This window comes from Amblyomma mixtum, chromosome 6 (assembly GCF_055824585.1).
Source record: "Amblyomma mixtum isolate Tamu chromosome 6, ASM5582458v1, whole genome shotgun sequence".
In the NCBI taxonomy this organism is placed as follows: domain Eukaryota; kingdom Metazoa; phylum Arthropoda; class Arachnida; order Ixodida; family Ixodidae; genus Amblyomma; species Amblyomma mixtum.
Window position 1 is genome coordinate 147,488,565 of NC_143017.1, and position 15,836 is coordinate 147,504,400.

General features: G+C 46.1%; 1 protein-coding gene across 5 annotated transcripts in view; it reads right to left on the bottom strand.

Moving 5' to 3' along the window:
- Moca-cyp (nuclear cyclophilin protein Moca-cyp) overlaps positions 1 to 9,131 on the bottom strand; it is a 44,120-nt gene extending 34,989 nt beyond the window's left edge. For 4 of the 5 annotated variants that reach the window (XM_089549540.1, XM_089549539.1, XM_089549538.1 and 1 more), the window contains exons 1-4: positions 9,084 to 9,131; positions 6,563 to 6,636; positions 6,008 to 6,082; positions 2,376 to 2,483 (exon numbers count right to left, since the gene is read on the bottom strand). In XM_089549540.1, coding sequence (XP_089405666.1) covers positions 2,376 to 2,483; positions 6,008 to 6,082; positions 6,563 to 6,629 — 250 coding nt within the window. In that variant the 5' untranslated portion in view covers positions 6,630 to 6,636; positions 9,084 to 9,131. Of the gene's footprint in view, positions 1 to 2,375; positions 2,484 to 6,007; positions 6,083 to 6,562; positions 6,637 to 9,083 lie in introns of those variants that run through there. The other variant, XM_089549541.1, reaches the window with a different exon arrangement.
- Between the last annotated feature and the right edge of the window lie 6,705 nt (positions 9,132 to 15,836).

A 15,836-nucleotide genomic window follows, 5' to 3' on the forward strand; every position in this document is an offset into this window, starting at 1 on the left:
CCCAGCTCAATTCCACATGCAGAAGAAAACCCACAAAAAGCAAAACGTTCACAGTCTCGTGGAGAGGAACAGGAGACTCCCAACCGGCATTCTGTGCAACAAAACTACGGCTCGTGTCGTCTGCCATTGCATTATAGTAGGGTAAAACTTAAAAAAAACAGCAGTTGTTAACAATAGACCAAGGCCCGTGGCGCCTGTATATTACTCCGCTAGCAAACATAAACAGTAAATGAAATAAGCTTTTTAATGTTCGACTTTATTAAATAGGCCAGGTATCATATTTCTAGACCTTATATTTTTTTTTCCTTGTGAGTAACTTCTTCACTGAGTTACAAGAAAAGTTTTAACAACACACTACTTTTTGTAGTGGAGGAATTCTGTGTGTTGGTCCTGAATGTGGGCAGAGCTCCACTGCAGACTTGTTGTATTCGACTGCGGTAACTCAGGACGTTCTACGTCCGCCGCTTATGAACGTGGGTGGCGCTGATGAACACTCTCAAGGTTAGGTTACTTAAACATAAATACCCCCGAAAGCAGAAGATTTGACAGTCGTCGCCGTAGCTCAGAGGTAGAGCACCGGACGCGTAATTCGGAGGTCGTGGGTTCGGATCCCACCGGCGGCATGTGGTTGTTTTTTCTTCTGCTTTTCTAATCAATTAACTTTAAGCAATAACATATTCAGTAATATTCTAAAATTGATCACACCACAAAATAATATAAATAAATTAAAAATACCCTGTGTCCCTTGGTTTCTGAGGCTGTTGGCTTCTTTCATATTTATAACGAGCCCCTCATCCCCTTCCCTTGTTTGCTTAATTGCTTAGCGAGGGCCTCGGTTCTGGCAGCCTTGACGCCATAGGAAGCATAAGAGGATTCTCACGCAGCTTCCACCCTCTCCATTCGATGACTTTCTACGTCACACCTGCGGTAACTCAGGACGTTCTACGTCCGCCGCTTATGAACGTGGGTGGCGCTGATGAACACTCTCAAGGTTAGGTTACTTGTAAACATAAATACCCCCGAAAGCAGAAGATTTGACAGCCGGCGCCGCAGCTCAGAGGTAGAGCACCAGACGCTAATTCGGAGGTCGTGGGTTCGGATCCCACCGGCGGCATGTGGTTGTTTTTTCTTCTGCTTTTCTAATCAATTAACTTTAAGCAATAACATATTCAGTAATATTCTAAAATTGATCACACCACAAAATAATATAAATAAATTAAAAATACCCTGTGTCCCTTGGTTTCTGAGGCTGTTGGCTTCTTTCATATTTATAACGAGCCCCTCATCCCCTTCCCTTGTTTGCTTAATTGCTTAGCGAGGGCCTCGGTTCTGGCAGCCTTGACGCCATAGGAAGCATAAGAGGGTTCTCACGCAGCTTCCACCCTCTCCATTCGATGACTTTCTACGTCACACCTGCGGTAACTCAGGACGTTCTACGTCCGCCGCTTATGAACGTGGGTGGCGCTGATGAACACTCTCAAGGTTAGGTTACTTGTAAACACAAATACCCCCGAAAGCAGAAGATTTGACAGCCGTCGCCGCAGCTCAGAGGTAGAGCACCGGACGCGTAATTCGGAGGTCGTGGGTTCGGATCCCACCGGCGGCATGTGGTTGTTTTTTCTTCTGCTTTTCTAATCAATTAACTTTAAGCGATAACATAGTCAGTAATATTCTAAAATTGATCACACCACAAAATAATTAAACAAATTAAAAATCCCCTGTGCCCCTTGGTTTCTGTGGCTGTTGGCTTCTTTCATAGGTAATCACGTTTGCCATCACCCCTTCTGGACCAGGTGTCACGCTTGCTCATGTCGTGTTGCACAGCTCTGCACGTCCATGCTTGTGTTTCACCGTCCCTTGCTTAACAATGTACAACCGACTTGCCCAACAACGTGCGCTCTCGGGCTCCGGATGAATTTAAACCACCTGGAAATCTTTAATGTGCACTGATACGAACAACATGCTTCTATTTTTCTCTTAAATCGAGATGAAATGCAGCCACTGTCGCAAAGATTTAAACCGGCAGCCTTGGCATCAGCAGCCAAACGCAAAAGCCACTAAGCCATCATGGCAGGTAGACAAGTTTTGGAAGCCCTGTGTGTAATGACAGGCAACAACATCTGTTTTAGAATGACACTATACCTGAAACACCGGGTCCACTGTTGCCCAATGTATCAGATCTCTGCTCAGTATTTCATTTTCCCTGAACCAATTTCACTACTCAAAAGAATTCCTTCAGCTCAAATTCTGAGAGCATCAGAGGAAAAGATTTTCCCAAGTTTCGGTTCAAAGTTACAGCTGTTTTGTCAAGCCTGCTTCCTGAAACCTGCAGAATGTTGCCACTATTTATTTCAAGCCCCAAAAGTGTTACTTACCAACAGAGAAGTCTCCCCCCTGGATCATGAAGCTGCGGATGACCCGGTGGAACTTGACGCCCTTGTAGTGAAGTGGCTTGTCCGTGGTCTTGCCTATGCCACATTCTCCTGCAAATGGCAAGAAAAAAAAGTGCTCGACGACCACAGCAAGAACCCCACAGTGGACGCAGAAGCCTTGGCCGAGCTGGTTATATTACTGCAGCAAAACTGATGGTTCACCACTTTCCCATGCAATATAATTACATCGCAGCCTAGTATTACTGTAAGGGTACTCGACTTTGTCCAGCTAGCAAAGAATATATCTCACAAGGAAAAAAAAATCTTGGTCGCAAGAATGCTACAAAGAACCTTTGCAGATCAATTAGAGGGGAACTAATTATGATATCAGACATTCGCTATTTGTTTCCAGAAGTTAACATTCATCCCTAAACCATATTAAAGGGACACTGAGGAGAAATTGAAGTTGACTTTCATCGACAGAATACCAGCTCCTGATTACAAAAACGCCATTCATACTGACAACAAAGCTCCTGTAACATAGAAAAGAGCAAGAACCAAAATACAGGTATCGCCGCCACAGGCCAAACTCGCAAGTACAAGCTTCATGGCGTCATAGGACAAAACAGTGTTGCTAGAAGCAATAGTTCTAGCAACACTAGGTCACGAGAAGCTACGAATCACTGAGGCGCAGCAAATGCATGTGCAAATCTCCTTGATGTTGCCAGATGGCGCCACGTACCCGACAGCTATGCGCGCTCCTGCAGCGCCGGGACCAATCAGCGCCTGCTCACAGCAGTATGGGGGCTCCCGGTATTCCGCTAACGGTAACAAGGTACACGGTATGCTAAAGGTGTCTATTTGCGAGAACTTCGTTGACGACTTCGTGAACGGAATCCATTGGAACGCTGGCAAAACGCCGGTGCAAACGTAAACGAAGCGACGGCCGCAATAGCCGATAGATGCCTTCAACGTGCGACCGGCGGTAGCTTTCTTTCCGGCTGCTGCTGGACCGCACTGCTGGCCGCCAGAAATCACAGTGCCGCCAGAAATCACGGAGTCTGCGTTACGTCATGTGCACGTCATGTTTTACGTCACTTAGTCCTGTGTCGTCATAGGAGAATCCCAAGTTTGAATCAGAGTGGCGGGAAAAACTTTTTCAACTTCGAATCCAAATTTTTTAGAAATAAATGCATCTTTTGCTGCCGGCCAAGTGGCAACAAAGCCATGAAATGCCGGACTATCGGATTTTGCTATAAAAAAAATATTAATAGAGCTCTCCTCAGTGTCCCTTTAATTTTTTTTCATTCACGTTTGGACGCATTTCAATGAGAAAAAGTCTGCCATGGAGCCCACTTGATTCAACTCCAACAGGATAAAATGTTTGTCCAAATAAAGCAGAGCTCTAACTAAAGGGGCCAACTTAAATAGCGTGATGAACACTTCCTGCAAAATGGCAAACACTAATCACATGCACAAACACTGCACAAACACAAACATTATCGTGGGTTTCTGAAGCTTTACAGAGCCAATATTTCATGAATGAGGCCTTTGTCTCAAAATTCCCCAGAAAAGAGCAAAATGCGGTGAAGGTGCATGGCTAAGCCAGTACAAAATGGTTCGTAGTCCAGACTTTGTCACGGTACCAACAACTGGCATTTTGTCACTCCCATGGACTGAGCCACAAAGTGTGAAATGTGAAATAGTACTGCTGGTTTTGAGGTCAGTTACTGGTGCCAAACCACCAACCTATAATTAAAACTGCAAATTCTCGTAGAGCCCTTGCTGCGTGCATGCATGCTCTTTTACTCGTTAAAGGGACACTGAGGAGAGCTCCATTAATATTTTTTTAAAAGCAAAATCCGATAGTTCGGCATTTCATAGCTTTGTTGCCACTTGGCCGGCAGCGAAAGATGCACTTATTTGTAAGAAATTTGGATTGGAAGTTGAAAAAGTTTCTCCCGCCGCTCAGATTCAAACCTGGGATTCTCCTATGACGACACAGGACTAAGTGACATGAAACATGACGTAACGCAGACTCCATTTCTAGCGGCCAGCTGTGCAGCCTAGCAGCAGCCGAAAAGAAAGCTACCTCCGGCCGCACGTTGAAGGCATCTATCGGCTATTGCGGCCATTGCTACCGTCGCTTCGTTTACGTTTGCACCGGCGTTTTGCCAGCGTTACGATGGATCCCGCTCTCGAAGTCGTCAACGAAGTTCTCGCAAATAGACACCTTTAGCATACCGTGTACCTTGTTACCGTTAGCGGAATACCGGGAGCCCGCCTACCGCCGATGAGCGGGCGCTGATTAGTCCCGATACTGCAGGCGCGCGCGTAGCTGCCGGGTACATGGCGCCATCTGGCGACGTCAAGGAGATTTGCGCATGCATTGGCTGCGCCTCAGTGATTCGTGCTTTCTCGTGTCCTGGTGTTGCTAGAACCATTGATTCTAGCAACACTGTTTTGTCCTAAGACGTCATCACGCTTGTACTTGCGAGTTTGGCCTGTGGCGGCGATACCTGTATTTTAATTCTTGCTCTTTTCTATGTTACAAGAGTTTTGTTTTCAGTATGAGTGGCGTTTTTGTAATCAGGAGCTGGTATTCTGTCGATACAAACCAACTTCAATTTCTCCTCAGTGTCCCTTTAATCTTTCTCACAATCCTCGTCTTCCCATTTCAGGCCCACCATAAGGTCGGGGCACCTTATCAAGGAACACCGGCAGTGCAGCAGTTTTCCTAGGGACACTGTCTATTTGTCCTTTAAAATTTTTCATCATAGCCACCACACTTCCATTTATGGGCCCACCGTATGGCAAGCAGAGCACATTTCCAGCCGTGGCAGGCTCAGTTCTGCATGCACACCTCGCCCAATCATGTCCACTCCTTCGAGATGCAGCTACCTGCAACAGCATATCGATGGGCACACTGGCCACACGGTTGGTACTTTGTGGGACGCATGACGCTGCTGTAGCGCCATAGTGATGAAAAATTAATCGGAACAGCTTTGTGTCGTGAAATCTTTCCAAGCAGCAGCCTATGCCCAGACGTTTCGTTCAGATCAATGAGCGTTTTTGCCTATTCAAATGCAAACAATATCGTTGGGACCCGACTGCCAGTTCAAAGTATCCAACAATTTGAATTAAGCAACTCTGAATTATGCAAATTCCGCTCAATCTGCTGCATACTCAATGAAATTTCTGACATCATCCACAAAGCAAACCTAAAAGCAAAGATCAGCAAGTTCTAGGTTGTGCATACTGTGACAGAAGGCACAGAGAGTGGTTCAACTTGATCACACAGGAACCAGCTAACAACAGTGGTCGCCAGCTACATCAACACGAGGCTAGACTATCATGAGACAAAGTAGCATCATTGGTCATAGTGGCAAAGCCAACGTGATATAATCAACAATATTACATCATGTTGATATTATGTCATTAGTATATCATACACATGATCGACAACAAGTTTTCAGGCACTTTTTCTACATTTGTATTCCCCTAGAAATTAAGTTACGGACTAGGCCTGAACTATAAAATTGTGTCCTGCACATCTTAGTCTAAAAAAAAAAACACCCACCACAAATGAAAGTCACTATAGTATCTTTTACAGGGTTGTGTAAACACATACAGACCTGTGCAGAGGGCCCGGAAGTTCTCGCATGTAATAGGACAGATGTCGGCAAACAGCTCAAAAACGATTCTTCCAGCTGCAAAAGAGAGCACCCCAGCCAGTGAGACAGACTGAAGTAACACTACCAAATATTTTAGAGCTCCTCTGGGCCCCATGATTTTTATGTCACACAAGGAACTCTTGCCTTTCATCTTGTACAACCTGTCTGCAAGTCTCTATTTGTACTAACACATGACCAAAAAAAAAGAAATATATACAGTTGACAAAGGGATCAAATTATTTAATAGAAGACATGTATAGTACAGCACAGGCACTACAAATTAAATCCCATGTCACTTTACTGGAGAAATCAGGTGTTCAAACACATGCCAAAAGAAAGCACTACTTAATTACAAGTCTAGGTGCCTTCCAAGAAGAGAAAAACAACATGCTTAACTATGATCAGTAAAGACCGTTTTACAGCTACTCTGAACCACAGCCCTTTTCCTCTTAAGCACAAACATAATACAAAAACCAACTTTCTGAACCCCAGCTCAAATTCATTAAAATCACTTACCAGGTTCATCCCCAACCTGCACATCGAAGAAGCAGCGGGGATTGTACCGTTTTTTTTCAATGGTCATCTTTCATCTGTGAAAGAAACAGAATGCAGCGTCATTACTATTCGTGGCGCCAGAAAAGTAAATACTGGTTAACTGGAGGTTGTTCCGCAGCAAGTATTATCGTGCGAGTTTTCACATTTCCTACAACAATGGCTCTAGAGCCACTGTAGAATGGCTAATGTATGCCACTCTGTCACACAATGAATATTGTGAACCATAATAGTTTATGCGACAGCAATGGCCACAGGTTTATGGGGGTTTAACGTCCCAAAGCGACTTAGGCTATGAGGGACGCCGTGGTGAAGGGCTCCAGAAATTTCGACCACCTGGGGTTCTTTAACGTGCACTGACATCACACTGTACACGGGCCTATAGAATTTCGCCTCCATCGAAATTTGACCACCGCGGCCCGAATCGAACCGGCGTCTTTCGGGTCAGCAGCCGAGCACCATACCCATTGAGCCACCGTGGCGGCAGCAACGGCCACAGGGCATAAATGGCTTCAGGGCATAAATCAGTGTGCCTGTTTTCATTCCTGCTCTTTGCTGCCCTTCCACTGTAGAGCGACATTTTGCAGACCCCCGTCAAGAATGGCTATCTCAAGCAGCCCTGAGACACTGGTGTTAAGTTAAAGCAGTGGATACACCAAATTTTTGTAGTGCTTTTGTTTGGAATGATGCACATCAGTGAACATAGATCATCACATGAAAATCACCAGCGATACATAAATAACTTATTAAATGAATTTATTTTCTCCTGTAGTTCCAGTTTCCATTTCAGAAGCTTTACGATGGCTGGCACTGGCATCCCAAGTAGGTATGACATCACGTGAGGCCCACAAAAACTGCAATATAATCCCTTCTTTGTTGCTTTAATTCACTCCTACTCTTATGCTAAACTGTTCCAGAAGCTGGGATGACAGTAAGTGAAAGTAACAGCTATTAAAGTCTTACTTCAGCTCAATTAACAGAATGTCACAAGGACACCTGCTCAATATTACACAACACATAACAAATATCTAGTCATAATATTTATTATTTAAATACCTTTCTGAGCTTTCTGAGGGGCTATAAAAGCCGAGCAGAGGCTGTCTTGCCTATTTATATATTAGAGGATGTATGCTCTGCATGTCTTTGTGACATCACAGTGCTCCTAAAGGACATCAGTGTGCTAGAGCTTCAAATGAAGATCTACATCACTGTGATAAGCCTGCAAGTACTGCACTAAGGTATTTGTTTGGGCTAGTCGGTACATTGTTAAAACAGCAAGTACTGCAAGTACTGCCTCTCATCGTCAGGTAATCTAATGGCCTATCTGATTCTATATTTTCTGCATTTCTTATTTGACTAACTCTCTATTAGTTGTCAATGAGCAAGTACAGTATTAATTCTGCCACTAGAATTTTTCACTATGGCATACATCAGAGGTATTTTACAGGCACAAGAATCTAATGAAGCACACTAAACTCACCACGCTCAACAAATTTTCTGAACATGATCTATGTCTAACAGCACACAGTGTTTAAAACGTTGCAAGAGCCGCGCCGCGAAAACTCCGTTGAACACCTAATCTCTGCACATCTAAGCAAGATTTCAAGCAAGATGTGAGTGTACTAAAACCACATGATTCCTTATAAGTAACCTTATCAAGCGCTTGGAGCGCGTAGTAATTTTCTCATGCCCGAAGTAGGCTACGCCCGCTCACAAGACCGCACGACTGATGTCGCAGATTTCAAAAAAGAATCAGTGAAGGATATCAGAATTAAACTATCCGGAGTGATTGATTCGATTGCTTGGCGCGAACAATGCGTGACAATTTTGAACCACACAAAGGCAACTCATAAGCAAAACCGAGTGTGCTGCACAAGCCAGCACTGGCTACAGGCAACGAAGGCGCGACGTGACGTCTTCAGTTTTGAAATAATCGCGCGCGCTCTGGCGAGCGGGAGCAAGTTCTTAGTACGATCCACGCAATAAACACAAACACGTGAAGAGGTTAGCATACAATACAAGGTGGCGTGAATTTAAATGTTAAGTCACGCACAGCAGCTCAGCTAACAAGTCTCTGAAAGTACAGTTTCTAACGCCGGGTTACAAACGCCGATGTGCTGTCTCCCGGCACACGAGACAACGCTGTATGGAACTTTTATAGAGAGTGCTGAAACATCTGCATGACTGGTCCTGCCTTATCCCTTGACCATAACTTTATCTGATGAGGCTCTGAGGCTATTGCAGCAATTTTTGCGCTCTACAAAGCGAAAATCCAGAGCGTTCACGCATGCTTCGCAGCCATGTTGGAAGATCTCGGACCGCACAGTCGGGGCACAACAGGTAAATCTTTTAAGATCGACGTGCAAGAGAAAGTTGTCGGTTTGGATTCGGAATCAAGCCCTTGACGAAGCCTTTGAGCACGAGCTGTAACCTCGTGCGAGACATTACCGTTCACCGAAAGTTTCAAATCGCGAAGAACACTCACCTGGCATCAGAAAACTGTCCAAGACCGACAACACTCTTTGTTGCCAACGTCTCAAGCGTTGTCACAAATTCCCCGCCAACATCACAACACCAAAACGCTTAAACAATTTTTTTTTTTACTAAAAAGACGCAACTTATTTAGTATAATAAATTTTACTTTCTAAACACTTAAAAAAGGGGCATTATTATGGTCTAGTAACTCATTATAGGGCGAATTAGAAATAATGTGCTTCAGCGAAAGTCGTGGCTCGCAATGGCTACTTGGCTTTTGGGCGCGAATATTGAATGGCGAGTGCAACTAAGTGGCGCGGCAAACAAAAGGTACCGTATCATCCTTCTGAAAGCATGTTTCTAGCCTGTGCACCATTAGTTGTGGACTGTCGTGAGTACCGAGTATTCACAAATGCTTATGAAGCAACAGTGATGTATTTAGAGGTAGAAAAAAAAAATAACGTAAGCCAAGAGAGGGCGCAAATGGCCCTCGGTCAATTATACAGTATTACAGCGATATGCAAAGGCAGCTACACAAGTCGAAGAAAAGACGATGTGAGCGCTTCCGTTGAGAGCCATGGAGTAGTCGCCCCATCTCAACTTGTCTCTGTGTTCCTAGTTTTTCGTGCTTTAAAGCATGCTCGTACTCCCAGTCTCCTAGTTCGGGGTAATGCGCGATACGAGGTGGGCACAAAACCTAACAAACGACGCAAGGCACAAGCTGCTACGTACTGCGTGCGCCAAAAACGGCACGAGCAGCAGGCTGTTTAACATGCATATTTTATATCGTTGCGCTCAAAACGGCTCGCGAGAACAGTTTAGCTTTATAAGAGCCAGTGCCAGATGCAGCTGACAGTTTTCAGGAAGGCGCACGTTCGCGGTAAACAAACGGGCGTTAAATTCGTACGTCTGATAAAAATTCCTCGTAAAAGCCTCTTCCAGTGCATGGGCGTATTTGCATATACCTCGATTTCCGAATGCTTCTCAGTTTACAACGTCGTTGCGGCATATGACGGCGCCCCTCATTCGACTAAGAACGTTTGAAAACATTCGCAGTCATTCGAGCGTCCATTTCTGTCCAATGGCGAAAAAAGCAATATGCGCTACTGCTTTTTCGTTTCCCGTTTTGTTATCGCGAGCGACACGCTGCATTACAAAGGGCATAACTTTCGCGTGAACCTAATTTTCGCTTTTTTTTATTTTTTTGCGAATAGCGCGCAATTCGCAATAAAATGTTGCTGAACCTGGACGAAATGTCGATTTATAATCCGGGTGGGGAGTGTACGGGAAGAGAACGCCGGTCCTGTTTTCAATGTGTATTTGCTACAAATTATTTCACGCCGGAATTCACGCCTACTCAAAGATATTCTTTTCGCAATACCTGCCGCAGCGTATCTGTTCTGCGCAGCGTCTTTGCGCACTTCCGAGTTCACAGCACACTTCAGTGAGCCATGTCTTGTGTAGGGGCTTTATCTCGCTTGCTCTCAAGTTCACCTTTATGTACACTGCACATTGTGCTTGCTCCCATGTCCTTTTTACGCACGCAACATACGCCACAACCTGAAACTGTCGCTTAAAAAAGGGAAATACTAACGGGGCCTGCCACTCCTGGTTCTCGAAATTTAGTCCCCGTGAAATATACGTGAACTGCGACTTTAGCCGCAATCGCGAAATTTTGAGTTGGCGAAAAATGCCACTTACAGCGAAGAGATTCAGCGCGAGAGAGAAAGACACAGTGCACTGCACCTCTTCGCACGCCAACTATATCCTAAGTGTCACGTCTTTTCTCACATTACTCACCACAAACAGAGGCGTCACTTGGGATGTGCAAGGGTGGGGAGAGGGGGAGGGCAGGAGGATTTTGTCCCGCGCAGTCGCAAGAGGAGGGCGGTGAGGGGGGGGGGGGGGGGGGGGTTGAAGAGAGAGGATCACCGCGAAGTCACTCGAGCCTTCGTGCAATTTTGCAGGTTACTATGACGACGCGCTCGCCCCTTCATTTCCTAGCAGGACATTCCTACACACGTATATCAATACAGTATTTTTATATGCTCCGGCAAATTTTTGCTTTTCTCGTCAATTGATTTTTCTTGGTAAATTTCACAGCGTCAGTCCCGGCATTCATCCACATGACGAAAACGCTGGTTGCGTTTATTTCTTTATTTCTGTTCCTTTTATGAAAAAAAAATGTCCCGAGTTTGATTTACTGCTTCTTCTAACAAAAGTTCAACAAATATATACGCAAATCTACGGACATAATATATGCACTCAGAAGCCTTTCGCAAGACGACGTACTGAATTATACGTATGGTACAGAGCGGGAACCTGAAAATGTGGTTTACAAGGGGAGTGGGAGGGGGGGTCGCCGGCCTACCGCTAGAACCGGGTGCCATCGACCCTGTAGTGACGCCTCCAACGCCTCCGTACAAGGAGCTAAACTCAAGACGTGGAATTCGCAGCTGGCAGAGGATTATAGCGGGCTTTTGTGGACCGAACGGCTAGACGAACACGTGCTGTTCAGTAAAGATAGCTGCAGCGACGCGTCCCATAGACGGTGTCCGGCAGTTCGGCTCCGTAGTGATGCTCAAACGTGGAGTGGTGGGTTGGCTGCCGTGGCTTTGGCGTTCGGCTGCTGATCCCTACTGTCAAGGGTTCGAATTCCGGCTACGGCGGCTCCATTTCGATGGAGGCGAAATGCAAAAACGCCCGTCTGCTGTACGATGTCAGTGCACGTTGAGGAAACACAGGTGGTATAATTAATCCAGAGCCGTCCACTATGCGGTGTCCTTCATATCCCATGTATCGTTTCGGGAAGTTAAACTTCACATACGGCCATGCAAGCTTCGCAACCGCATATTTTACGAAGCGTATGCCGTCCAAGTCCAAAGTCTTACGTATGGGTCAGCATTCCATTCGCGCATCTGATGGATAAGACTGTTATAAATTTTAACGGGCAGCAACATGCACATGCATGCTTATTGTGAGCTCGGGTACATTTTCATTCGTGTATCTGCTTCTTGCGTAGTCCTCATACATTTCTGGTTACGCAGAATAAAATGTTAGTATCAGGGCACCTCTTGATAAGGAGCTAAGGGAAGTTGATCGCCTGGCGCAGAAATGCGTAGGTGTATTGTATTTTATTATTAATGAGAGAGCATTATATATGGCTCTGTCGTGTCAGCAAAAAGTGTCCGCAATTTTGTCCGCACGATTACGTCGTTCTCTTAGGATAACTGTGTGAAAGTGTGATTGTGACAGATGGTGTGTGATAAAATATTTCCGTGGGAAAAATTTGGTTGATGGACGTCCGATATAGTACACGGACGTCAGAACAGCCACGGACGTCGATATACTATGTGGACGTTTTGCTTTCGCATTGCTCCAATGCGGGTCGCCGCAGTGATCTCAAAGATTTTGTCGGCGGGGGATTTATGAAGCGCGGTCGCGAAGTCTTCATGGATGCAAGCAGCAGAGCAGAACGGGAGAGACTCGTCTTCGAAGTAAGGATGGGCGATGGGAGCAGCTATTCGAAGTGGCACTCTTGTCTGGCGTTCACAATGCGGGTCAGGAGGGCCAGACATGGCTCGTAAATAGGGCCGCCGTAGCAGCTTCGACCAAGGGAATCCTGAAACAGGAACTCCAAAAATGGTGTTCATACTCAATTTGGTCAAAAAATATTGTAGCGTAAAGCTACACTACGCGGGTCAGAGCCGAGTTTCGCGTGAGTGTGCGCCGCCAGTTATGCGCATGCGCAATAGCCGCGTGACGTCACGAGAGGCGCAGGTGCGCCGTCTCCTCGCCGCCGCCAGCGTGCGCTTACGACGCTTACGACAGTTCCGCCGCGCGCTACTGCGCATGCGCGAGGAGAAAAAACGGTCGCGCTTGACATGGAAGCTAAGGAGAGTCGAGCCGCTGCCAAACGGCTCAGAAGACTGGAAAATTTGAATTCTTCCGATCCCGAGGTTGTCCGAGCATAACCGTCGCATTACGCTACGTATATCCAGGCATAGCAGAGCTAAGCCACTGCCAATTTTTTTCAACAACCCAAAGCCAGTGGTTACATTGCAACCCACCTTATAAAAATCAACTTCCATTCGCGTTTTTTTTTCAACTGTTCCGTCATTTAAATTTCTTTACATTTATTATTGGCAATAGTATTTACCTGTAAAATTAAGCACTGCTATAATTGCTTTACGAGTAATTATCGATCATTAATGCGTTAATTACCAATAAATCTAATGCTCACGTTGACAAAAAAGCCGAGGTAATCTCCAAATAATTTTACTAACCCATCCGTAGGAAACAATATTAGCCGAAAAAAAGAGGAAGCTGCATTCGGAACGAAACACCGAAAGAAATCCGCCGAATTGCTCAAAAAAATAAAAAACCGAAAAGCCCAACCCTTAGCTATGAGTTATATTCGCGCTCTGCTCCCAGAACAAAAGTCGTGAGTTCGAATCTTGGAATATCCATGTTTGTTCTTTTCTGTTTCCTTTCTTGCAATACGTGCGCATGCTAATAGTTATACTATACCCGAAGTTATCGATGAATTGACGCTTCAGATTCACTTCTTTTTAGCAGTTGCTTCTCCAGGCGAACTAGTGCACCCCTTTGCTGGGGTCTAGCTGGTGTCCGAGCAGTTTGTGGCAAACCATTTCGTCTCCAAAAATTCTGACCTCACGCCCCCTTAAAACACCGTTTATTTTTTATTTTATTTTTTTTTTGTTGCGAAAGCAATACTACGCGAGTCGCTGAGTCATTTCGCGGAGCTGAGGAAAGGCCATACTGCGCATGGGCGAGGAGCAGCGACGTCACACGGCGCACAGCTGGCGCGCCGCCGCCGTCGCTGCGCGGGTGACTCAGAGGTGCCGCCGCCGCGCTTGCCAGTTGCGCGTGCGCATAGCTAGCGTGCCGGGGCCGCCGCGGCTGCCGCGAGCTCTCCATCGCCTCTCTCTCCTCCTCGTTGCTTTCGCAATCCTCCAGGTTTAACCAGAGCTAAACCATTGCCAATTTTTTTTCGGAGTGCTGTGATAAATGTTACTAAAGGTAGATCCGGCACTACATTCAAGAAGTATCAAATGCTGCTACTTAGCACTAACTACGTGCAGTTACTACTGAGGTAGTAATATGTGTGAAAAGGAGTAACTACTCGTAAAGGCAGTAACAGCGACTAGCTTTTTTTTTAGGACCTAATTTGAACACCAGCACACTCCTCCCTTCCAATCCAAAATTTCGCTCGAGGAGATGTCAGCTCAGCCAGGCGATGAGACAACACCTCATGAGGTCGGCGAGGGACCGTATGGTTTCCTATCAAGAAATCATGCCAAACTTCCGTCGGACGCATACATTATACCCGTCGGGACACAAATCCCTCACTGAGGCAGAGGTGGTCACCTGGCCAAAACTACAGACCCATTCCTTCTCAAGTCCGGTTTCCTACGCCAGTGCATACCCTGCATTTACGCCCCTAATTGTCCACTATACGCCAACAGAGGGCCAACCTACACCACGTACTGTGGGCATGACCACGTCGCAAAAGCAATGTTTTTTTCAAAGGCTAACAACAACAACAAAAGCAATGACTCTTGGCAGCCACAGAGCATATAATACTATGGTCGCTACTGTGTATCGGTGCGCATTACTTTTCCTTGCCTATTTTCTCTGCGAAACCTGTTGTTTCTTTGACATCAGGTTACAGCATAATTTATTAAGGTCAAGAGACGCGACCCAAAGCGGAGTAGGGAATATCTGGACTGCTGGCGCACGCTGCCCTCGGCAACAAGAATAGAAGCAGAAGAAGATTTTGGCGTCACATCTCCATTGCGGCCCAGGGGTTCAGTACGAAAGGCACAGCCAAGGTAAGAGCAAGATCTTTTTTCCCTCCTCCCGCATCGCAGTGTCTTCCTCGTGTGACAGCCTCTGAGCCACCGCGGCGTGCAAAATTCATCCCATTTTTGACGCGAATTTCACCCACCGCGGTGGTTCAGTTGTTAGAGTGTTCGGCTGCTGAACATCATAACGAGGGATGATACCCCGCCCGCGGCGGCCGCGCTTCGATGGAAAAAAAAAAGTTGGTTTTTGAGAAAAGGAAATGGAGCAGTATCTGTCTCGCATATATCGGTGGACGCCTGAACCGCGCCCCAAGGGAAAGGATAAAGTAGAGAGTGAAAGAAGAAAGAGGCCTGCGGAATAATTTAGACCACTTGGTGACGTTTTAAGTCCACTGACACCGGACGCACCGGGCACATAGGGGCCTTATTGCATTTCGTCTCCATCGAAACGCGACCGCCGCGGCCGGGTTTGAACCGGATACTCCGGCTCAGCAGCCGAGCTCATAATTTTCTCATCACTGATTATTATTTTTTTTAGCATTCTTTAAAAATGTAAACTGTGGGGTCAGTGAAGAAACAGGCCACTGTCGCTGCCTCGTGCGGATAGCAGAGGGCTGAAAGAACGAAGAGTTCAGACAAAGAGAACAGTCACACGCCGAAACGATGGCTGATGACGAAGCCAAATACCTCTGTGTCCCCTCTGTTCCCTCACTTGGAAGCGCAAGGAATCTTTGCGTCTGTTCACAAGCCCACCGCGTCCATGTCGGGTAATGCGTTCGTTTAATTTAACCCAGGCCCCCCCTGTGCCTTTCGCTGTATGCAGAAAAAAAGATACAAACGTTTGAGCCGTCCGCCTGTAAAGAACCGCACCTCTTGACCTGTCGTCACAGCTCCACAATGGAACCGGCGTTCGGGCAGCTGCTGTTCACCTTCTC